The 25,000-nt window shown below is 39.2% G+C and overlaps 2 protein-coding genes across 6 annotated transcripts in view; one reads left to right on the forward strand and one right to left on the reverse strand.

The window, feature by feature from the left end:
- The window catches only part of ndnfl (neuron-derived neurotrophic factor, like), a 20,715-nt gene extending 1,647 nt beyond the window's left edge, over positions 1-19,068 (forward strand). Inside the window, 4 exon segments of the mRNA XM_083550876.1 lie at positions 2,924-3,100; positions 15,637-15,761; positions 16,931-17,090; positions 17,092-19,068. Coding sequence (XP_083407002.1) covers positions 2,946-3,100; positions 15,637-15,761; positions 16,931-17,090; positions 17,092-18,712 — 2,061 coding nt within the window. The 5' untranslated portion in view covers positions 2,924-2,945 and the 3' untranslated portion in view covers positions 18,713-19,068.
- A 627-nt stretch (positions 19,069-19,695) lies between these two features.
- The window catches only part of fam149b1 (family with sequence similarity 149 member B1), a 9,158-nt gene continuing 3,853 nt past the window's right edge, over positions 19,696-25,000 (reverse strand). For 2 of the 5 annotated variants that reach the window (XM_083550887.1, XM_083550883.1), the window contains exons 6-16: positions 24,927-25,000; positions 24,626-24,795; positions 24,098-24,288; positions 23,050-23,112; positions 22,037-22,155; positions 21,766-21,951; positions 21,300-21,423; positions 21,095-21,187; positions 20,808-20,889; positions 20,556-20,693; positions 19,696-20,323 (exon numbers count right to left, since the gene is read on the reverse strand). The exon at positions 24,927-25,000 is cut by the window's right edge and continues 76 nt beyond it. In XM_083550887.1, coding sequence (XP_083407013.1) covers positions 20,247-20,323; positions 20,556-20,693; positions 20,808-20,889; positions 21,095-21,187; positions 21,300-21,423; positions 21,766-21,951; positions 22,037-22,155; positions 23,050-23,112; positions 24,098-24,288; positions 24,626-24,795; positions 24,927-25,000 — 1,317 coding nt within the window. In that variant the 3' untranslated portion in view covers positions 19,696-20,246. The remainder of the gene's footprint in view (positions 20,324-20,555; positions 20,694-20,807; positions 20,890-21,094; positions 21,188-21,299; positions 21,424-21,765; positions 21,952-22,036; positions 22,156-23,049; positions 23,113-24,097; positions 24,289-24,625; positions 24,796-24,926) is intronic. The other 3 variants (XM_083550884.1, XM_083550886.1, XM_083550885.1) reach the window with 3 other exon arrangements.

The following is a 25,000-nucleotide window of genomic DNA, read 5'->3' on the forward strand; positions in this document are numbered from 1 at the left end:
ACACACACACACACACAAAGGGCTGCAGGTCCACAATCAAATGCTTTAGGGGCTCTATTTTTATTTCACTGTGATTTGCATTCCAGGCACTGAGAGCTGCAGATGTAGACATCAATCCACCAGAACACAGAAAAACAGAGAGAAACACACTGAGGAGGAATAAATGGACAGATAGAGAGGCAGACAGGTGATGCTGTACCATGCAGGAGTTTCTGTATTACACCTCGACACGTCACATTCATGCTTCTTATTAGGGTTTAGATCTGAGGGTTAGGGTTTATATCTGGGGGTTTAGGGTTTATATCTGGGGGTTTAGGGTTTATATCTGAGGGTTAGGGTTTATATCTGGGGGTTAGGGTTTATATCTGAGGGTTAGGGTTTATATCTGGGATTTTAGGGTTTAGATCTGAGGGTTAGGGTTTATATCTGGGGGTTTAGGGTTTAGATCTGAGGGTTAATGTTTATATCTGGGGGTTTAGGGTTTATATCTGGGGGTTAGGGTTTATATCTGGGGGTTTAGGGTTTATATCTGGGGGTTAGGGTTTATATCTGAGGGTTAGGGTTTATATCTGGGGGTTAGGGTTTATATCTGAGGGTTAGGGTTTATATCTGGGGGTTAGGGTTTATATACTCGGGGGTTAGGGGTCAGGGTTTATATCTAGGGTTCAGGGTTTGGATCTAGGGTTTAGGGTTGGATCTAGGGTTTAGGGTTTAGGGTTAATATCCAGGGGTTAGGGTTTATATTTTGGGATTAAGGTTTGGGGTTTATATCTAGGGTTTAGGCTTTATATCTATTAGTTTGGGTTTAGGGTTAATATCTAGGGGTTAGGGGTTTAGGGTTTAGGGTTTGGGGTTATATTTTGGGTTTTGGGTTTGGGATTTGATGGATAGGGGTCAGGGGTTAGTGTTTAGAAATTAGGCTTTAGGGTTTAGGAGTTAGTGGTTAGGGGTTAGGGGATGATTGATAGGGATTAGGATTTAGGAGCTAATAGATAGTGATTAGGAGTTAGTGTTTATGAGTTAGGGGTTAAGGTTTAGGGTCTGATGGATAGGGTTTAGGGTTCAGGAGTTTAGGGTTTAGGAGTTAGGGATTGATGAATAGGGATTAGGGGTTAGTGGTTAGGGTTTATGGGTTAGTGCTTGATGGAGCGGTGTGGAGCAGAGAGGCTTAAATTTTAAGACTGAGCTAAAAGAGGGAAAAGATGAAAAATATTTTTATCCCTGGATAAATGAATAATTCTCTCTGAATTAAAGCAAATGTTTTTCACATCCTTTTACTGATCAGCTGGGAAATGTCTCACCACCTGTCTCACTCTCTCTGTCTCACCACCTCTCTCACTCTCTCTATATCTTTTATTCTCTCTGTCTCTGAGATGCAGTGCAGGGAAAAGGCAAATAAAATACTCTGTCGGTTCTAACTGCTGTTTAACACACACACACACACACACACACACACACACACACACACACACACACACACACACACACACACACACACACACAGTTATGTAAAAACCCACTTTGCTCAATATTTGATGAACATCAGTAATAAAAAATGAAGACTTTGTTTCTTTAATCACACGTTACTGGTTTTCAGAATCGGTCAGTTTCTGCTCATGAAGCTTCTACAGGACACACTGGAACATTAAGTGTAATGATGCAGGACTTCAGGGGGCACATGAGACTGTTCAAGAGCAAAACAATAATACCATCATTATTATCACACAAGCAACAACATGGTCAAAATGTTGTGGACACCAAGGCATAAGATGTGTGCTTTCTGAACATCTCATTGCACATTTAGTTCCATGTGCTGTTCTAATGAGCTCCACTCTTCTCAGAAGATGTTCCACTAGATTTTAAGGAGCTGTTGTGGAGATTCATTTAGCTACAAGGGTATAAGTAAAGTCAGGTAGTGATGAAGGTAAGGAGGTCTGGGGTGCAGTCAGCATTCACATTTATCTCAAAGCTATTTAATTGTGTTGAAGCTCTATAGCGGGAGATCTTTCACTTCAACCCATTGAAAGCAGAGCTTCATGAAGCTGGCTTTGTGAAGACAGTTTGGGGAAGAACCACATCTGAGTGGACAAGTCAGGTGTCCGAATAGTTTTGGCCAGACAGTGTACATTGTGTAAATGAGAACTCAGGACTGTATTTCATGAGCTATGTTTACACGTCAGGTTTATTTCCAGCTCATTTCTGTCCATTTCAGTTCCACAAACAAAGTGGATGAGAAGCTCCAGGAGGTTGCTATGACGACATATCCTCGTGGAAACGCCCACTCCATGTCAGGATCGTTGTGAAGCGTAGATTAACTTGGAGAATCCCATTGGCTGTATCTTTTCTTTTCTAGTCCTCTAGGGCAGAAATCATACGCTGCTGTAGTGCACGTAATCAGTCAGAGCTACGACAAAATATCCAGTTTCACGATGCCGCGTGTTAAAACACTACACAAATAAACTGAAGACATTAATGCAAGCATCATTTCAGTTCTGTTTGATTTGCTTATTTTTAAACCAGCTTTACAGGAACACAGAGAAATCTGAGAATCTGCCATGAAATCATCACAGTTCTGTTCACACACGGGTTTCATTAATTCTAACAGACGAATTTAGACGCATGAAATATATTTAGCGAAACATCAGATAAAGGTTTAACACACACACACAGAGAGACACACACACACACACAAACAGAGACACACACACACACACAGACACACAGACACACACACAAACACACACAGACACACAAACACACACACACACACACACACAGAGACAGATGGATCATGTATACAGTATATATATATATATATATATATATATATATATATATATATTTATATGTAATCAAAAATAAAATGTATGCATTGATTAATAATTCACTACTCTTTTTCCCTCTTTACCCCCCCTCCCCCCAGGTACCTGGTTGGTGTAGTAATAATGAGTGTGTTGTGGAGTGTGTATCTGGCCGTCACGCTCATCTCACACATCCTCTGCTCTCTTTCACCTGAAAACGAGGTTCCACTGCACACGGCTACGTGGCTGAGTGATGGCAAGGTCACACAAGTCCATCTGATTAAAGGACACACACACAGGTAACACACACACACACACACACACACACACACACACACACACACACACACACACACACAGTCTTTAGTTCTGATGGCAGTCATGGGCAGTGTGTAGTCATTGTAGCTTCTATCTTTTTGCTGATTTCTCACTCATGCTGATGAGACCCATCACACTCGTATCATCACTGACCTGATGCTGTAAGGTTGCGCTCAGTGTAATGGCTCTGGAGATGCTGTTCCTGATCAGAACCGACTCAGGAACGAAGTCCAGGATCTAAATACAGAGGGTAGTGTTCAGACCCAGCTCTTAAATCTGGTTGTGATGAAAGCTGGTGTTAAATCAGAACTGAAGTCTGTGAGTAGCAGATTAAGCAGAAGGGTGAGGGCCATGTGGAGAGGGTGTGACTGTGGTGGTGCACAGACTGCAGAAGGTCCTGTAAGGGAGGCAGCAGGTTTTTATTTTGCAAACTTCTCATAGCATTTCAGGAGATCCTCAGCATGAGAGGAAGCATGGAAGTCTTGGTGCTTGCAATGATGATGCTGCTCAGGGACATGTCAGTAAGAGCATCCACTGTTTATCTGCACATCTCCTGAGCTCTCTGGTACATATCATGTCTGGTTCAGCAGTTGGTTTATGGGTTGTGTCTGTGTTTTCCTTCCACTGCATCAAGAGCATGAGCACGATAAGAGTGCATCTTCATTATTACAGTTACTATACAGGGCAAATAAACATGCATTAAAATAACATTTAAAACTGCAAAATAACAAAAAACTGTGTATAAAGTGTTAGGATTAGGATTAGAATTAGTAACAATGATTAGGATTAGGGTTAGGGTTAGTAATAGGATTAGTAACAGCGGATTAGTAACAGTGATTAGGATTAGGAACAGTAACAGTGATTAGGCTTAGTAACAGTGATTAGGCTTAGTAACAGTGATTAGGATTAGGAACAGTAACAGTGATTAGGATTAGGAACAGTAACAGTGATTAGGCTTAGTAACAGTGATTAGGATTAGGAACAGTAACAGTGATTAGGATTAGGAACAGTAACAGTGATTAGGATTAGGAACAGTAACAGTGATTAGGAACAGTAACAGTAACAGTGATTAGGATTAGGATTAGAAACTGTGATTAGGATTAGTAACTTTGATTAGGATTAGTAACTGTGATTAGGATTAGTAACAGTGATTAGGATTAGGATTAGTAACAGTGATTAGGATTAGAAACAGTGATTAGGATTAGGATTAGTAACAGTGATTAGGATTAGGATTAGAAACAGTGATTAGGATTAGGATTAGAAACAGTGATTAGGATTAGGATTAGAAACAGTGATTAGGATTAGTAACAGTGATTAGGATTAGTAACAGGGATTAGGATTAGTAACAGTGATTAGGATTGGGATTAGTAACAGTAATTAGAATTAGTGACAGTGATTAGGATTAGTGACAGTGATTAGGATTAGTAACAGTGATTAGGATTAGTAACAGTGATTAGGATTAGTAACAGTGATTAGGATTAGTAACAGTGATTAGAATTAGTAACAGTGATTAGAATTAGTAACAGTGATTAGGATTAGGATTAGTAACAGTGATTAGGATTAGTAACAGTGATTAGGATTAGTAACCGTGATTAGGATTAGTAACAGTGATTAGGATTAGTAACCGTGATTAGGATTAGGATTAGTAACAGTAATTAGAATTAGGATTAGGATTAGTAACAGTGATTAGGATTAGTAACAGTGATTAGGATTAGGATTAGTAACAGTGATTAGGATTAGTGACAGTGATTAGGATTAGTGACAGTGATTAGGATTAGTAACAGTGATTAGGATTAGGATTAGTAACAGTGATTAGGATTAGTGACAGTGATTAGGATTAGGAACAGTGATTAGGATTAGGAACAGTGATTAGGATTAGGATTAGTAACAGTGATTAGGATTAGGATTAGTAACAGTGATTAGGATTAGGATTAGTAACAGTGATTAGGATTAGTAACAGTGATTAGGATTAGTAACAGTGATTAGGATTAGTAACAGTGATTAGGATTAGTAACAGTGATTAGGATTAGAAACAGTGATTAGGATTAGGAACAGTGATTAGGATTAGGATTAGTAACAGTGATTAGGATTAGTGACAGTGATTAGGATTAGGAACAGTGATTAGGATTAGGAACAGTGATTAGGATTAGGAACAGTGATTAGGATTAGGAACAGTGATTAGGATTAGGATTAGTAACAGTGATTAGGATTAGGATTAGTAACAGTGATTAGGATTAGTAACAGTGATTAGGATTAGGATTAGTAACAGTGATTAGGATTAGTAACAGTGATTAGGATTAGGATTAGTAACAGTGATAAGGATTAGGATTAGTAACAGTGATTAGGATTAGTAACAGTGATTAGGATTAGAAACAGTGATTAGGATTAGAAACAGTGATTAGGATTAGGAACAGTGATTAGGATTAGGATTAGTAACAGTGATTAGGATTAGGAACAGTGATTAGGATTAGGAACAGTGATTAGGATTAGGATTAGTAACAGTGATTAGGATTAGGATTAGTAACAGTGATTAGGATTAGGATTAGTAACAGTGATTAGGATTAGTAACAGTGATTAGGATTAGTAACAGTGATTAGGATTAGTAACAGTGATTAGGATTAGTAACAGTGATTAGGATTAGTAACAGTGATTAGGATTAGTAACAGTGATTAGGATTAGAAACAGTGATTAGGATTAGGATTAGTAACAGTGATTAGGATTAGTAACAGTGATTAGGATTAGTAACAGTGATTAGGATTAGTAACAGTGATTAGGATTAGTAACAGTGATTAGGATTAGTAACAGTGATTAGGATTAGAAACAGTGATTAGGATTAGGATTAGTAACAGTGATTAGGATTAGTAACAGTGATTAGGATTAGTAACAGTGATTAGGATTAGAAACAGTGATTAGGATTAGGATTAGTAACAGTGATTAGGATTAGTAACAGTGATTAGGATTAGTAACAGTGATTAGGATTAGTAACAGTGATTAGGATTAGTAACAGTGATTAGGATTAGTAACAGTGATTAGGATTAGTAACAGTGATTAGGATTAGTAACAGTGATTAGGATTAGGATTAGTAACAGTGATTAGGATTAGGATTAGTAACAGTGATAAGGATTAGGATTAGTAACAGTGATTAGGATTAGTAACAGTGATTAGGATTAGTAACAGTGATTAGGATTAGTAACAGTGATTAGGATTAGTAACAGTGATTAGGATTAGAAACAGTGATTAGGATTAGGATTAGTAACAGTGATTAGGATTAGTAACAGTGATTAGGATTAGTAACAGTGATTAGGATTAGTAACAGTGATTAGGATTAGTAACAGTGATTAGGATTAGTAACAGTGATTAGGATTAGAAACAGTGATTAGGATTAGAAACAGTGATTAGGATTAGGATTAGTAACAGTGATTAGGATTAGTAACAGTGATTAGGATTAGTAACAGTGATTAGGATTAGGATTAGTAACAGTGATTAGGATTAGTAACAGTGATTAGGATTAGAAACAGTGATTAGGATTAGAAACAGTGATTAGGATTAGGATTAGTAACAGTGATTAGGATTAGAAACAGTGATTAGGATTAGGATTAGTAACAGTGATTAGGATTAGAAACAGTGATTAGGATTAGTAACAGTGATTAGGATTAGGATTAGTAACAGTGATTAGGATTAGGATTAGTAACAGTGATTAGGATTAGGATTAGTAACAGTGATTAGGATTAGTAACAGTGATTAGGATTAGTAACAGTGATTAGGATTAGTAACAGTGATTAGGATTAGGATTGGTAACAGTGATTAGGATTAGGATTAGTAACAGTGATTAGGATTAGGATTAGTAACAGTGATTAGGATTAGTAACTGTGATTAGGATTAGTAACTGTGATTAGGATTAGTAACAGTGATTAGGATTAGGATTGGTAACAGTGATTAGGATTAGGATTAGTAACAGTGATTAGGATTAGGATTAGTAACAGTGATTAGGATTAGAAACAGTGATTAGGATTAGTAACAGTGATTAGGAATAGGATTAGAAACAGTGATTAGGATTAGGATTAGTAACAGTGATTAGGATTAGAAACAGTGATTAGGATTAGTAACAGTGATTAGGATTAGTAACAGTGATTAGGATTAGGATTAGTAACAGTAATTAGGATTAGTAACAGTGATTAGGATTAGGATTAGAAACAGTGATTAGGATTAGGATTAGTAACAGTGATTAGGATTAGGATTAGTAACAGTGATTAGGATTAGTAACAGTGATTAGGATTAGGATTAGTAACAGTGATTAGGATTAGTGACAGTGATTAGGATTAGGAACAGTAACAGTGATTAGGATTAGGAACAGTAACAGTGATTAGGAACAGCAACAGTAACAGTGATTAGGATTAGGATTAGGATTAGTAACTGTGATTAGGATTAGTAACTGTGATTAGGATTAGTAACAGTGATTAGGATTAGGATTAGTAACAGTGATTAGGATTAGGATTAGTAACAGTGATTAGGATTAGTGACAGTGTTTAGGATTAGGATTAGTAACAGTGATTAGGATTAGGATTAGAAACAGTGATTAGGATTAGTAACAGTGATTAGGATTAGTAACAGGGATTAGGATTAGTAACAGTGATTAGGATTGGGATTAGTAACAGTAATTAGAATTAGTGACAGTGATTAGGATTAGTGACAGTGATTAGGATTAGTAACAGTGATTAGGTTTAGGATTAGTAACAGTGATTAGGATTAGTAACAGTGATTAGGATTAGTAACAGTGATTAGAATTAGTAACAGTGATTAGAATTAGTAACAGTGATTAGAATTAGGATTAGTAACAGTGATTAGGATTAGTAACAGTGATTAGGATTAGTAACCGTGATTAGGATTAGTAACAGTGATTAGGATTAGTAACCGTGATTAGGATTAGGATTAGTAACAGTAATTAGAATTAGGATTAGTAACAGTGATTAGGATTAGTAACAGTGATTAGGATTAGGATTAGTAACAGTGATTAGGATTAGTGACAGTGATTAGGATTAGTGACAGTGATTAGGATTAGTAACAGTGATTAGGATTAGGATTAGTAACAGTGATTAGGATTAGTGACAGTGATTAGGATTAGGAACAGTGATTAGGATTAGGAACAGTGATTAGGATTAGGATTAGTAACAGTGATTAGGATTAGGATTAGTAACAGTGATTAGGATTAGGATTAGTAACAGTGATTAGGATTAGTAACAGTGATTAGGATTAGTAACAGTGATTAGGATTAGTAACAGTGATTAGGATTAGTAACAGTGATTAGGATTAGAAACAGTGATTAGGATTAGGAACAGTGATTAGGATTAGGATTAGTAACAGTGATTAGGATTAGTGACAGTGATTAGGATTAGGAACAGTGATTAGGATTAGGAACAGTGATTAGGATTAGGAACAGTGATTAGGATTAGGATTAGTAACAGTGATTAGGATTAGGATTAGGAACAGTGATTAGGATTAGTAACAGTGATTAGGATTAGGATTAGTAACAGTGATTAGGATTAGTAACAGTGATTAGGATTAGTAACAGTGATTAGGATTAGGATTAGTAACAGTGATAAGGATTAGGATTAGTAACAGTGATTAGGATTAGTAACAGTGATTAGGATTAGAAACAGTGATTAGGATTAGAAACAGTGATTAGGATTAGGAACAGTGATTAGGATTAGGATTAGTAACAGTGATTAGGATTAGTGACAGTGATTAGGATTAGGAACAGTGATTAGGATTAGGAACAGTGATTAGGATTAGGATTAGTAACAGTGATTAGGATTAGGATTAGTAACAGTGATTAGGATTAGTAACAGTGATTAGGATTAGTAACAGTGATTAGGATTAGAAACAGTGATTAGGATTAGGATTAGTAACAGTGATTAGGATTAGTAACAGTGATTAGGATTAGTAACAGTGATTAGGATTAGTAACAGTGATTAGGATTAGAAACAGTGATTAGGATTAGTAACAGTGATTAGGATTAGAAACAGTGATTAGGATTAGGATTAGTAACAGTGATTAGGATTAGTAACAGTGATTAGGATTAGTAACAGTGATTAGGATTAGAAACAGTGATTAGGATTAGAAACAGTGATTAGGATTAGAAACAGTGATTAGGATTAGGATTAGTAACAGTGATTAGGATTAGTAACAGTGATTAGGATTAGTAACAGTGATTAGGATTAGTAACAGTGATTAGGATTAGTAACAGTGATTAGGATTAGGATTAGTAACAGTGATAAGGATTAGGATTAGTAACAGTGATTAGGATTAGTAACAGTGATTAGGATTAGTAACAGTGATTAGGATTAGTAACAGTGATTAGGATTAGTAACAGTGATTAGGATTAGAAACAGTGATTAGGATTAGGATTAGAAACAGTGATTAGGATTAGTAACAGTGATTAGGATTAGTAACAGTGATTAGGATTAGTAACAGTGATTAGGATTAGGATTAGTAACAGTGATTAGGATTAGGATTAGTAACAGTGATTAGGATTAGTAACAGTGATTAGGATTAGTAACAGTGATTAGGATTAGTAACAGTGATTAGGATTAGGATTAGTAACAGTGATTAGGATTAGTAACAGTGATTAGGATTAGAAACAGTGATTAGGATTAGGATTAGTAACAGTGATTAGGATTAGTAACAGTGATTAGGATTAGTAACAGTGATTAGGATTAGTAACAGTGATTAGGATTAGTAACAGTGATTAGGATTAGTAACAGTGATTAGGATTAGTAACAGTGATTAGGATTAGGATTAGTAACAGTGATTAGGATTAGTAACAGTGATTAGGATTAGAAACAGTGATTAGGATTAGAAACAGTGATTAGGATTAGGATTAGTAACAGTGATTAGGATTAGAAACAGTGATTAGGATTAGGATTAGTAACAGTGATTAGGATTAGTAACAGTGATTAGGATTAGTAACAGTGATTAGGATTAGTAACAGTGATTAGGATTAGTAACAGTGATTAGGATTAGTAACAGTGATTAGGATTAGGATTAGTAACAGTGATAAGGATTAGGATTAGTAACAGTGATTAGGATTAGTAACAGTGATTAGGATTAGTAACAGTGATTAGGATTAGTAACAGTGATTAGGATTAGTAACAGTGATTAGGATTAGAAACAGTGATTAGGATTAGGATTAGAAACAGTGATTAGGATTAGTAACAGTGATTAGGATTAGTAACAGTGATTAGGATTAGTAACAGTGATTAGGATTAGGATTAGTAACAGTGATTAGGATTAGTAACAGTGATTAGGATTAGTAACAGTGATTAGGATTAGTAACAGTGATTAGGATTAGGATTAGTAACAGTGATTAGGATTAGTAACAGTGATTAGGATTAGAAACAGTGATTAGGATTAGGATTAGTAACAGTGATTAGGATTAGTAACAGTGATTAGGATTAGTAACAGTGATTAGGATTAGTAACAGTGATTAGGATTAGGATTAGTAACAGTGATTAGGATTAGTAACAGTGATTAGGATTAGTAACAGTGATTAGGATTAGTAACAGTGATTAGGATTAGGATTAGTAACAGTGATTAGGATTAGTAACAGTGATTAGGATTAGAAACAGTGATTAGGATTAGAAACAGTGATTAGGATTAGGATTAGTAACAGTGAATAGGATTAGAAACAGTGATTAGGATTAGGATTAGTAACAGTGATTAGGATTAGAAACAGTGATTAGGATTAGTAACAGTGATTAGGATTAGGATTAGTAACAGTGATTAGGATTAGGATTAGTAACAGTGATTAGGATTAGGATTAGTAACAGTGATTAGGATTAGGATTAGTAACAGTGATTAGGATTAGAAACAGTGATTAGGATTAGGATTGGTAACAGTGATTAGGATTAGGATTAGTAACAGTGATTAGGATTAGGATTAGTAACAGTGATTAGGATTAGAAACAGTGATTAGGATTAGTAACAGTGATTAGGAATAGGATTAGAAACAGTGATTAGGATTAGGATTAGTAACAGTGATTAGGATTAGAAACAGTGATTAGGATTAGTAACAGTGATTAGGATTAGTAACAGTGATTAGGATTAGTAACAGTGATTAGGATTAGGATTAGTAACAGTAATTAGGATTAGTAACAGTGATTAGGATTAGGATTAGAAACAGTGATTAGGATTAGGATTAGTAACAGTGATTAGGATTAGGATTAGTAACAGTGATTAGGATTAGTAACAGTGATTAGGATTAGGATTAGTAACAGTGATTAGGATTAGTGACAGTGATTAGGATTAGGAACAGTAACAGTGATTAGGATTAGGAACAGTAACAGTGATTAGGAACAGCAACAGTAACAGTGATTAGGATTAGGATTAGTAACTGTGATTAGGATTAGTAACTGTGATTAGGATTAGTAACAGTGATTAGGATTAGGATTAGTAACAGTGATTAGGATTAGGATTAGTAACAGTGATTAGGATTAGTGACAGTGTTTAGGATTAGGATTAGTAACAGTGATTAGGATTAGGATTAGAAACAGTGATTAGGATTAGGAACAGTAACAGTGATTAGGATTAGTAACTGTGATTAGGATTAGTAACAGTGATTAGGGTTAGGATTAGTAACAGTGATTAGGATTAGTAACAGTGATTAGGATTAGTAACAGTGATTAGGATTAGTAACAGTGATTAGGATTAGTGACAGTGATTAGGATTAGTGACAGTGATTAGGATTAGTAACTGTGATTAGGATTAGTAACAGTGATTAGGATTAGTAACAGTGATTAGGATTAGGATTAGTAACAGTGATTAGGATTAGTAACAGTGATTAGGATTAGTAACAGTGATTAGGATTAGTGACAGTGATTAGGATTAGTGACAGTGATTAGGATTAGTGACAGTGATTAGGATAAGGATTAGTAACAGTGATTAGGATTAGTGACAGTGATTAGGATTAGTAACTGTGATTAGGATTAGTAACAGTGATTAGGATTAGGATTAGTAACAGTGATTAGGATTAGTAACAGTGATTAGGATTAGTAACAGTGATTAGGATTAGTGACAGTGATTAGGATAAGGTTTAGAAACAGTGATTAGGATTAGGATTAGTAACAGTGATTAGGATTAGTAACAGTGATTAGGATTAGTAACAGTGATTAGGATTAGTAACAGTGATTAGGATTAGTAACAGTGATTAGAATTAGTAACAGTGATTAGAATTAGTAACAGTGATTAGAATTAGTAACAGTGATTAGAATTAGGATTAGTAACAGTGATTAGGATTAGTGACAGTGATTAGGATTAGTAACAGTGATTAGGATTAGTAACAGTGATTAGGATTAGTAACAGTGATTAGGATTAGAAACAGTGATTAGGATTTGGATTAGAAACAGTGATTAGGATTAGGATTAGAAACAGTGGTTAGGATTAGGATTAGTAACAGTGATTTGGATTAGGATTAGTAACAGTGATTAGAATTAGTAACAGTGATTAGGATTAGTAACCGTGATTAGGATTAGGATTAGTAACCGTGATTAGGATTAGGATTAGTAACAGTGATTAGGATTAGGATTAGGATTAGTAACAGTGATTAGGATTAGTAACAGTGATTAGGATTAGGATTAGTAACAGTGATTAGGATTAGGATTAGTAACAGTGATTAGGATTAGTGACAGTGATTAGGATTAGTAACAGTGATTTGGATTAGGATTAGTAACAGTGATTAGGATTAGGATTAGTAACAGTGATTAGGATTAGTAACAGTGATTAGGATTAGTAACAGTGATTAGTAACAGTGATTAGGATTAGGATTAGTAACAGTGATTAGGATTAGTGACAGTGATTAGGATTAGTAACAGTGATTAGGATTAGGATTAGTAACAGTGATTAGGATTAGGATTAGTAACAGTGATTAGGATTAGTAACAGTGATTAGGATTAGTAACAGTGATTAGGATTTGGATTCGAAACAGTGATTAGGATTAGGATTAGTAACAGTGATTAGGATTAGGATTAGTAACAGTGATTAGGATTAGGATTAGTAACAGTGATTAGGATTAGGATTAGTAACAGTGATTAGGATTAGGATTAGTAACAGTGATTAGGATTAGGATTAGTAACAGTGATTAGGATTAGGATTAGTAACAGTGATTAGGATTAGTGACAGTGATTAGGATTAGTAACAGTGATTAGGATTAGGATTAGTAACAGTGATTAGGATTAGTAACAGTGATTAGGATTAGTAACAGTGATTAGGATTAGTAACAGTGATTAGGATTAGTAACAGTGATTAGGATTTGGATTAGAAACAGTGATTAGGATTAGGATTAGTAACAGTGATTTGGATTAGGATTAGTAACAGTGATTTGGATTAGGATTAGTAACAGTGATTAGGATTAGGATTAGTAACAGTGATTAGGATTAGGATTAGTAACAGTGATTAGGATTAGGATTAGTAACAGTGATTAGGATTAGGATTAGTAACAGTGATTAGGATTAGAAACAGTGATTAGGATTAGGATTAGTAACAGTGATTAAGATTAGGATTAGTAACAGTGATTAGGATTAGTGACAGTGATTAGGATTAGGATAAGTAACAGTGATTAGGATTAGAAACAGTGATTAGGATTAGTAACAGTGATTAGGATTAGTAACAGTAACAGTGATTAGGAACAGTAACAGTAACAGGGATTAGGATTAGTAACTGTGATTAGGATTAGTGACTGTGATTAGGATTAGTAACAGTGATTAGGATTAGGATTAGTAACAGTGATTAGGATTAGTAACAGTGATTAGGATTAGTAACAGTGATTAGGATTAGGATTAGTAACAGTGATTAGGATTAGGATTAGTAACAGTGATTAGGATTAGGATTAGTAACAGTGATTAGGATTGGTAACAGTGATTAGGATTAGGGACAGTGATTAGGATTAGGGACAGTGATTAGGATTAGGGACAGTGATTAGGATTAGGATTAGTAACAGTTATTAGGATTAGGATTAGGATTAGTAACAGTGATTAGGATTAGTAACAGTGATTAGGATTAGTGACAGTGATTAGGATTAGTGACAGTGATTAGGATTAGTGACAGTGATTAGGATTAGTGACAGTGATTAGGATTAGGATTAGTAACAGTGATTAGGATTAGGATTAGTAACAGTGATTAGGATTAGGATTAGTAACAGTGATTAGGATTAGGATTAGTAACAGTGATTAGGATTAGGATTAGTAACAGTGATTAGGATTAGGATTAGTAACAGTGATTAGGATTAGGATTAGTAACAGTGATTAGGATTAGGATTAGTAACAGTGATTAGGATTAGTAACAGTGATTAGGATTAGGATTAGTAACAGTGATTAGGATTAGTGACAGTGATTAGGATTAGGATTAGTAACAGTGATTAGGATTAGAAACAGTGATTAGGATTAGTAACAGTGATTAGGATTAGTAACAGTAACAGTGATTAGGAACAGTAACAGTAACAGTGATTAGGAACAGTAAAAGTGATTAGGAACAGTAACAGTAACAGTGATTAGGATTAGGATTAGTAACTGTGATTAGGATTAGTGACTGTGATTAGGATTAGTAACAGTGATTAGGATTAGGATTAGTAACAGTGATTAGGATTAGTAACAGTGATTAGGATTAGTGACAGTGATTAGGATTAGTGACAGTGATTAGGATTAGGATTAGAAACAGTGATTAGGATTAGGATTAGTAACAGTGATTAGAATTAGGATTAGTAACAGTGATTAGGATTAGGGACAGTGATTAGGATTAGGGACAGTGATTAGGATTAGTGACAGTGATTAGGATTAGTAACAGTGATTAGGATTAGGATTAGTGACAGTGATTAGGATTAGGATTAGTAACAGTGATTAGGATTAGGAACAGTGATTAGGATTAGGATTAGTAACAGTGATTAGGATTAGGATTAGTAACAGTGATTAGGATTAGTAACAGTGATTAGGATTAGTAACAGTGATTAGGATTAGGATTAGTAACAGTGATTAGGATTAGGATTAGTAACAGTGATTAGGATTAGAAACAGTGATTAGGATTAGAAACAGTGATTAGGATTAGGATTAGTAACAGTGATTAGGATTAGGATTAGTAACAGTGATTAGGATTAGGATTAGTAACAGTGATTAGGATTAGTAACAGTGATTAGGATTAGGATTAGTAACAGTGATTAGGATTAGAAACAGTGATTAGGATTAGAAACAGTGATTAGGATTAGGATTAGTAACAGTGATTAGGATTAGGATTAGTAACAGTGATTAGGATTAGAAACAGTGATTAGGATTAGGATTAGTAACAGTGATCAGGATTAGGATTAGTAACAGTGATCAGGATTAGAAACAGTGATTAGGATTAGGATTAGTAACAGTGATTAGGATTAGGAAACTGCAAAAAAAAAAGAATCAGTTTATATAAAACATGAAACTACAGTACGGATTTGTGATTATCACGTGTCAACGTAACGTGTAAACTTGATTCTATATTTTCAGGCTCCATTTCACACTGAGGAAGAAGACGCCCGCTCTGACCCTCACCGTTTCTCCCTGTTCAGGAAGTGTAGAGTGGATACTGACTGCACACTCACTGAAGGACAAGACAGCAAAGGAGCATTACTGTAAGTGTGTACGAGAGAGAGAGAGAGAGAGAGAGAGAGAGAGAGAGAGAGAGAGAGAGAGAGAGAGAGAGAGAGAGAGATAAAGCGACCAAAAGTATTGGGACACCGACTTTCCCACACAAATGCGGTTCTTTCCCAAACTTTAACACAAAGTTGGAGACACACATTTGTATCACGTCATTGGATGAAGGAGCATGAACATTTGCCTTCACTGAAACTAGGAGACCCAAAACCTTCAGCACTTTAAATAGCTGAAAGAGAAGCTGGATATAAAGTCCCAAAATCATGCATTAATTATTTGATCTTCTTCCTCTGCATCTGCTGCTTTAAATGATTCACTTTGATTATGAAATATTTGACTTCTGTAGACTGCAAAGATAAAAAGACAGCAGTGGCTTTCCAACGTAAAGCTGCTCATGAATTTACTGCATGGTGTTTAAAAAAATGAGCAAATAAGCTCATTATCACATCTCTATGACTTTACACGGCTTGTGGAAATCAGTCAGTTCTTCACGAGGAAGTGTGAACCTGCAAAATTCTTCCAAGTGTGTTCCTGGTCCTCACCACATACACTCCTCCTTTCAGCTGCAAACATCCACACGTGTAACTACCACTCTCACTTACACACCGAATAAAATGCTGTCACACAGCCGTCTGACGTACACGATCTGGACAAAAGTATTGGGACACCTGACTTTCCCACACAGATGTGGTTCTTCCCCAAACTGTTTAAGTCTGAGACACACTATTGCATCAGATGCTTTGGAGGCAAAATCATTTAATTTCTTCTTCACTTGAACCAGGAGACCCAAACCTGTTCCAGCATGACAATGCCCTGTGCACAAAGCCAGCGCCATGAAGATCTGCTTTCCATGGGTTGGAGTGGAAGATCTCCTGCTATAGAACTATAAAAATATTGAACACCTTCGGGATGAATGTGAACACTGACTGCACCCCAGGAACCTCCTCACCTTCTCACCTACATCACTGAGCCACATAGATGATAAAGTCAAGTTTATTAAATGAGAAGCTCTAAATTCATCATCATCATCTGCTCTGTGTGCTCCATATTAAAGTGTTCAAAGCACAACACAGCAGATAACATTTAATGCACACATCTGTAAATATTCTTGTGTGTGTGTGTGTGTGTGTGTGTGTGTGTTTTTCAGGGAGCTTTAAGAAGAGCGAGCCTGAAGTGTGGTGGAGAAAATCAGCGAGTGAGAAGACACTGTACACCTACTCAGGTAGTGCTGTGGAGACCTACATGGCTCCTGCACTCCACCCGGTCTCCGTCTACACCCTGCGCATTACAGCAACGCAGGAAACACACACAGGTTTACCTCCATGAAGGCTTTACACCATTGGGGGTGTTTCCAGAGTTGCCCTTTGAGCCCCGAGTGCATGTGCTCGGAGTTGGAATGAGCAGTGTGACACTGACCTGGAGCTCGAGTCCATCGGTCATCAAATCACTCACCACACACCCACACACACATGCGCGCACACACGCACACACAACGGCGTACGTGTACTGTGTTACCATGAACCGCAAACACAACTACAGGAGTCTGTGTGCTGCACAGGAGGAGAAAGGGGGCATGAAAGACGAGTGGAACAAAAGAGCAGTGGACAGACTGGACAACTCCAGGGAGCGAGTGTGTGTGTGTGAAGAGGTGGAAAGTGTGTGTACCGTCTCTGAGCTTCAACCAAACACACTCTATTATTTCGATGTGTTTGTGGTTGACAAAATAAACAGCACCAGTGCAGCATACACAGGAACGGTGGCACACACACACGCAGAATCGCACACACATGCAGATCTACACACACCACCACACACTGAGGGTGTGACCCCGCTCAGAGAGGGGCAGGTGCAGTGGGTCACACTGAGTTCTGGGGCAGGTGTGAGGCGGAGTTTCCGTTTCCGGCCCCGTGGAGGGCAGAAGAACGGCCTACTCACACTGCTGAGCTGCAACGACACACACACGCTCACACACACACTTTCTGTTTCAGTCTCAGTGAGAGGAAATGAAGTGACAACACAGGAAGTGGGAGATCAGCTGGTCCAGGTGTGGCTGCAGGGGTACGCATCGTACCTGATCCAGCTCCGCCTCTTAGCCCGACACACACCTGCAGCACAGAGAGAGACTGTGTGTGTGAAAATGCAGGCATCATCTGCATTCCACCGCCGGGGGGCGCCAGCACTGCCACACACACTCCACATCAAGAGCTTTAACACACTGCGCACCTGCAGCTCCGTCACACTCGCATGGATGGGGACAGAGGAACGAGGACTGTACTGCCTCTACAGGCGCCGAGTGGAGGAGAGGGGGGAGACTGGGGGACACGGAGTGATACGGGGAAGACAGACAGGTAAAAACAGACCAGACAAAGAGATACAGGGTAGACAGGTGGGAAAGAATAAACCAGACGGGGTGACACGGGAAAGACAGACGGGTAAGAATGGCCCAGACGGAGTGACACAGGGTAGAAAGTGGAGTAAGAACGGACCAGATGAAGTGATATGGGGTAGACTGAAAAGTGAGACAGGTGGAGTAAAGCAGGATGGACAGAGAAGAGACACTGATGGAGACAGAGGGATGAAGGATAGACCTAAGTGTGCGAGAGGACGAGACAGAGTAAGATGGAGTGCAACAGATCAGGAAATAGTGATGTGTAGTGATCAGAAGATTGAGACCAGTCATAAACGAGTGATACCTCGTGAACGCAGGAGTGAGACAGACCGTTGCTTGGCACCAGAGTCCCGTCCTCCTGATCAACGTGTCCTCTGTAAATACTTTCAGGAGCTTGATGCACGGCGTGCAGTTACCACGGCAACAGTGGGTGGGCTGGAGGCGGAGACACTCTACATATTTGACATTTACCTGATGAGGCGATGGGCACTTCCTGTTAAATACTACAGCAAGACGGTGCGAACCAGGAGAGACTGCTGAGACACAACACACACACACACACACACACACACACACACACACACCAGCTACAGCCACACAAAGTGAACACCGATTACATGACCATTGTTGCTGTTGAAAGACTGTTTATTAGAGCTGTAACAGGACTGCACCAAACACACTGCAACACCACATCTGTCTATCAGCACAGAGAGAGAGAGAGAGAGAGAGAGAGAGAGAGAGAGAGAGAGAGGGGAAGTCATAAAGGAGGAGACAAAGAGACATTAAGAGAGTGAGACAGATGTGTCCTGCATGATCATGAATTCATCTTCATGGTGTTTGTGTTTGTTGTGTTTCACTTTTACACACCAATAAAAAAAACAGCTGCCGAAAGATAACCAATTATGGCTCAGCTCATTTACATGCCACTGAGAATCAATCACCACACACACACTCTCACTCGTTCCTGGTGTTTGTGTAGCAGGTGTTCCATATGAAGGTCAGAATGAGTGAAATGTGTTGATGTAAGTCAGTAGTAATAGTTAATAAGGTGGAATGTGCTGATCTCAGTGTCTTTATTTATTATAATAAACATGTTTCAGTCTCATTCGCCTTTTATTTACATTCACATGACGCCTCATAAACAGCAGCAAAACAACAGAGGGAACGCAGAAGGTTTTTAGTGCTGGTCAATGTTCTATTAAATCATAATACCACACACCCACACACACCTCATACCCACTAATACACAACTGTTCATGTGTGTAAGTGCTGCTCCCTGTCTGCAGAAGTGTGGAACACACACATACACACACACACACACACACACACACACACACACACACACAGTCCCAACACACTAACTGAATGAAGGTATTAAAAGGTAAACACAGGTAAAGAAATGAAGAAACCCTGAGGAGATAAAGCCTACAACTTACACAAGTAGACATGTGGGAAGTCGTAATGGAGTTTGTGGTTTTCACTCTGGGGTGAATAAAGTATCAGTAGAAAGACTGAAACCAAAGTGAAGTTTAAAAAAACTTTATTTCATCATTCAAGTGTAACATTAGATTTTCCCCATTTAAACATTAAAGAGTGTGTGTGTGTGTGTGTGTGTGTGTGTGTGTGTGTGTGTGTTTGTGTGTGTTTGTGTGTGTGTGTGTGTTGGGGTTATGGCTTACAGCACTAAGGCTTTGATCACAAAGGTTTGTTTCCTGACAACAATCAATAAAAAAGTAGAATAAAAAAATCCTTATGTCATGTGACCTGTAGTGTTCATCATAGTCCCATTGCTTTCACACAGGAACCAAAGAGGTTTACAGTAACAACATGGCACCCTGTGTGTGTGTGTGTGTGTGTGTGTGTGTGTGTGTGTGTGTGTGTGTGTGTGTGTGTGTGTGTGTGTGTTACTGTCTTTGGCAGTTGTACAAAAATAGGACTCTAAAAATATCAAACAACTACAATAATAATCATCAAAACAATAATTACAATACATAAAGGTTGTAGAAAATATCTGCTAAGAAACCAGTGTGTGTGTGTGTGTGTGTGTGTGTGTGTGTGTGTGTGTGTGTGTGTGTTAAGGTCCTGGTCTGTTGTTGTGTGTCATAGAGCCTCCTCTACTATGTGACTGAAGAGATCCAGGAACAAGCAGTGCTGTAGAGAGAGAGAGAAAACATAGATAGATAGATAGATAGATAGATAGATAGATAGATAGATAGATAGATAGATAGATAGATAGATAGATAGATAGATAGATAGATAGATAGATAGATAGATAGATAGATAGATAGATAGATAGATAGATAGATAGATAGATAGATAGAGAGAAGTATAAATAAAGAGATGAAGGTTGTTGGAGTGAATGATGATAGTGAGAGTCACTGACCAGGGGGTGGGGCTCTACCTTCAGGCTCCTCCCCATCCTTTTTGAGGGTGTGGTCAATAGTGTGAGTGGTAAATGAGTCCAGGTAGGAGGAGCTGCTAACACCCAAACTAATCCCAGTTACTCCAATACCCAAGGAATCTACACCTACACACACACACACACACGTTACAGTTATATAATTATATCTATTAACATTATTCTGCCCTATGTTTGTGTATGTGTGTGTGTTCATGTGCGTGTGTACATATATACCAGTGCCGATAGACGCTCTGCCCGGTCTCACCAGCCCACTGCTGTCCATAACAGTGAAAGAACGGCGATGAGGTGTATCTGACTGCAACACACACACACACACACACACACACACACACACACACACACACACACACACACACACACACACATCAAGCATTTTTTTGACCTGATTAAGTTTAGTATTAAATTTAGTGGAAAAAGAGATGAAACACTAGCCTCAAACCTGAATTTACACACCTTCAACTGGAACGTATGTGCGTGTGTGTGTGGGTGTGTGTGTTTACCCTGAAGGTGTGTGTGGTGTTGGGTCTGGAGAAGGCCAACAGGCTGCCAGCCTCATCTGCTACAGCACTATGAGCATAACTGGAGGGAGCTCTCTGAAACCACACACACACACACACACACGCGCGCGCGCGCGCGCGCTTAAGCCTTGGACACTAAGCAGGTAAAATTTTCAGTGACCTACAGGAACAACACTGAATGTGTTACCTTAAAGAGGCGTGTGTGATGTCCAGAGTGTGTGTGTTCTTTGTCTGCAGTGCCAATGGGGGGAAGGAGTGTGTTCTTGCTAAGAGTCATCGTTGAAGAGGAGAGGCGATCACCAGCTGGGGCTCTAAAAAACACAACCATACACACACACACACACACACACACACACACACAAAGTGTAGTAAAAAAATTTTGTAGGCCTGCAGACAGACTTACAGTGACAGATAGACGGCAGGCAGACAGAAAGACAGTGATAGGCAGGCAGACAGGAAGACAGACAGAGACAAACAGACAGAGTGACAGACAGGCAGAGTGACAGACAGGCAGAGTGACAGACAGGCAGAGTGACAGACAGGCAGAGTGACAGACAGAGTGACAGACAGAGTGACAGACAGAGTGACAGACAGAGTGACAGACAGAGTGACAGACAGAGTGACAGACAGAGTGACAGACAGGCATGTCTCACAGTTTTGTCCCTCTGATTATGTCCTCCATGTTTCCTGCTATGTTGGACTGAGTCAGGGGGGCGAGTGTGCGAGGAGGGAGGGGTCGTCTCCGTGAGGAAGGAGGAGGGTGGGGTAAAGGGGAGGGACTTTGTTCCAGGGAGTGGCGAGGACGGGGTTTAGAGAGGTTCATCCTCTCCTCTGAGTCACTGCAAACATACAGACAGTTTTTAGAATGTGTGTGTGTGTGTGTGTGTGTGTGTGTGTGTGTGTGTGTGTGTGTGTGTGTATTACTGTGCAGTGTGCTCCGGTGAAGTTGTGTAGCGCTGCCGCAGAGGAAGACCATGAACCACAATCAGCTCATTCAGAGTGTGATGCTGCACTGCTGCTGATCCTGAACACATCCGACTGGGCTGCAGGACACAGACAGATACAGAGACACAGACAGAGACACAAACAGAGACATTGTACATAAATAAGGAAGCAGCAAGTTTAAACTCAGTACACATGCACACACACACACACAATGTTTGCTGTGTGATATAATTTATTATGTTTATAATAATGATGCCAGAAGATCCACCATATGGAGAACAAATGTTTATTTTGTAAATATTTTATTTACAAACGTCTGAACACCTTTGGGATGAATGTGAACACTGACTCCAGGCTCCCCATGCCTCCTCACCTCACCTACACCTGCCTTTACTAACACCCTTGTAGCTAAATGATTTTCCAGAACATCTCTCCCAAAAGAGAGAAGCTTATTACAATAGTAATAACAATCATATGCTTGTGTCCATTAATTGTTGGCCCTACAGTGTATATTTATACAAAGTATCTTAACCAGTTGTGAATAGACAGAAAATGTTCTACCAGTCAGCTAGGATTTGCATTCTAGCGATGTTTATAGATTTTTTTTCCGAGTTCAAAGGTGTTTAATGGAATTGGAGCTTTATAGCAGGAGATCTTCCACTCCAACCCATGAAAAGCAGATCTTCATGGAGCTGGCTTTGTGCACAAGGGCAGTGTCATGCTGGAGCAGGTTTGGATCTCCAAGTTCAAGTAAAGGGAAAAAAGACGTCTAATACAATTATTTGTCCAATATGAATGAGAGTGAACACACTGAAACACACCCACTCTCAAATACTAATTCACACAACAAAGAACACACAACCTGTGTGGCAGACAAACATGAACCATATCTTTGTGTGTGTGTGTGTGTGTGTGTGTGTGTGTGTGTGTGTGTGTGTGTGTGTGTGTGTGTGTGTGGTAAAGCAGTCTTTCTTTCAGTGCAGTTTACATACAGTAGGTGGCTTTCTCTGCTTTTTGGATTTCCATCTCGACTTTGAGCTCCTCGACTTTGTGCTCTTCAGGAGGAAATATAGGAAGATGTTGGAAAGATAGAGAGAAATTGAGAGGACGTGAGGGAAGGAGAGGCAGACAGAGGGAGATAGGGAGGGATGGAATGAGGGGAAGAGGAAGAGACAGACAGAAGGAGTATTGGGGGTCAGACAGACAGATGGAGGGAGGGAGAGACAGATAGACAGAGGGAGTGTAGAGAGAGAGAAAGAGAAAGAGAGGGAGAGAGGGAGAGACAGAAAGAAGAAGGGAGATAGGGAGGGAAGAAGACAAAGAGGGAGGGAGTGACAAAAAGAGGAAGCGATAGAGGGAAGAGGGGAGAAAAGGAGGGAGGAAGGGAGGGAAGGAGAGACAGACAGAGGGAGTATAAAGGGACAGACAGAGGGAGAGAGGGAGGGAGGGAGGGGGGGAAGGGGGTGGAGGGAGGAGGGGGGGAAGGGGGTGGAGGGAGGGAGGGGGGAAGTGGGTGGAGGGAGGGAGAGTTGGAAGGAGGCAGAGACAGAGAAAGCAAGGGATGGAGAGACATAGAGAAGGAGGGAGGGAGGAAGAGAGTTAGTGAGGAAGAGACAGAGGGAAGTAGGCAGAAATAGAGGGATTGAGGGGGAGAGATAGTGAAAACAAGTGGAAAGAAAGAAAAGAAAAGGATTAATACTGTGTGTGTGAGTGAAGAATGAGTGAGGAGTCAGTGTGTGTGGAGTGTGTGTGTGAGGAGTGTGTGTGTGTGTGAGAAGTGAGTGTGTGAGGAGTGAGTGTGTGAGGAGTGAGTGTGTAAGGAGTGTGTAAGAAGTATGTGGGGAGTGTGTGAGGAGTGAGTGTGTGAGGAGTAAGTGAGGAGTGAGTGAGAAGTATGTGAGGAGTAAGTGAGGTGTGAGTGTGTAAGGAGTGAGTGAGGAGTGAGTGTGTAGTCAGTGAGGAGTGAGTGTGTGAGGCATGTGTGAGGAGTAAGTGAGGAGTGTGTGAGGAGTTAATGAGGAGTGAGTGTAGTACACCTACCAGAGTGTGTGAGGAGTGTGGAGTGTGGTGTGTCTGAGGGCCGAGGCGTGGCAGAGTGCTGGACATGCTGGACTTCAGTCCTGAGGGGTTGAGGGATGGATGCTGCTGCTGCTGCTGCTGCTGCTGCTGCTGATGATGATGTGGTGGTGGTGGCGGCGGCGGACTGAGAGATGCTGAACTCTTTTCATCATCTGGAGAAGACACATAGAAAAAGAGGAGTGATTATATTTGAGCTTTTACTTCCTGGATAAATAAAACGGGGTAAAAATGACGGCGAGCGTCTTCATGGACAGACAGAGTGTACGATCAGACGAACATCTCAATGTCCATGATTTAAACCCACCCCAGCATCTCTGTGTCCCTGCTCAGAGACCCAAATGCACTCGTCTGTTTGTGTGTGTGTGTGTGTGTGTGTGTGTGTGTGTGTGTGTCACTGTGATGGGGTGTGTGTGTGTGTGTGTGTGTGTGTGTGTGTGTATGTATGTGTCAGTGTGATGGTGTGATGGTGTGTGTGTCAGTGTGATCTACCAGAGCTACAGCCCTCCCACAGTCTCATCAGAAGTTCCTCCATGCAACCAATCAGCTCCTGCCACACGTCATCAAACAGGATGTCAAGCACCGCCTCCCTCCTGCAGCGATACGGAGACACGGGGGGCAAAGTGTGTGTCCTCCTGCTCACACACACACATTCCTCATCACTGCACACACACACACACACACACACACACACACACACACACACACACACGTTACTCAATGTGTCCTCCTGCTCACACACACATTCCTCATCACTGCACACACACACACACACACACACACACACACTCACATATCTCTCCAGTCAAAGGCCAGGTATTCTTCCATCATTCCTTCTTCTTCTTCTATTACTTGATGCAACTCATC

Source organism: Silurus aristotelis (assembly GCF_946808225.1).
Source record: "Silurus aristotelis genome assembly, chromosome: 9".
In the NCBI taxonomy this organism is placed as follows: Eukaryota; Metazoa; Chordata; class Actinopteri; order Siluriformes; family Siluridae; genus Silurus; species Silurus aristotelis.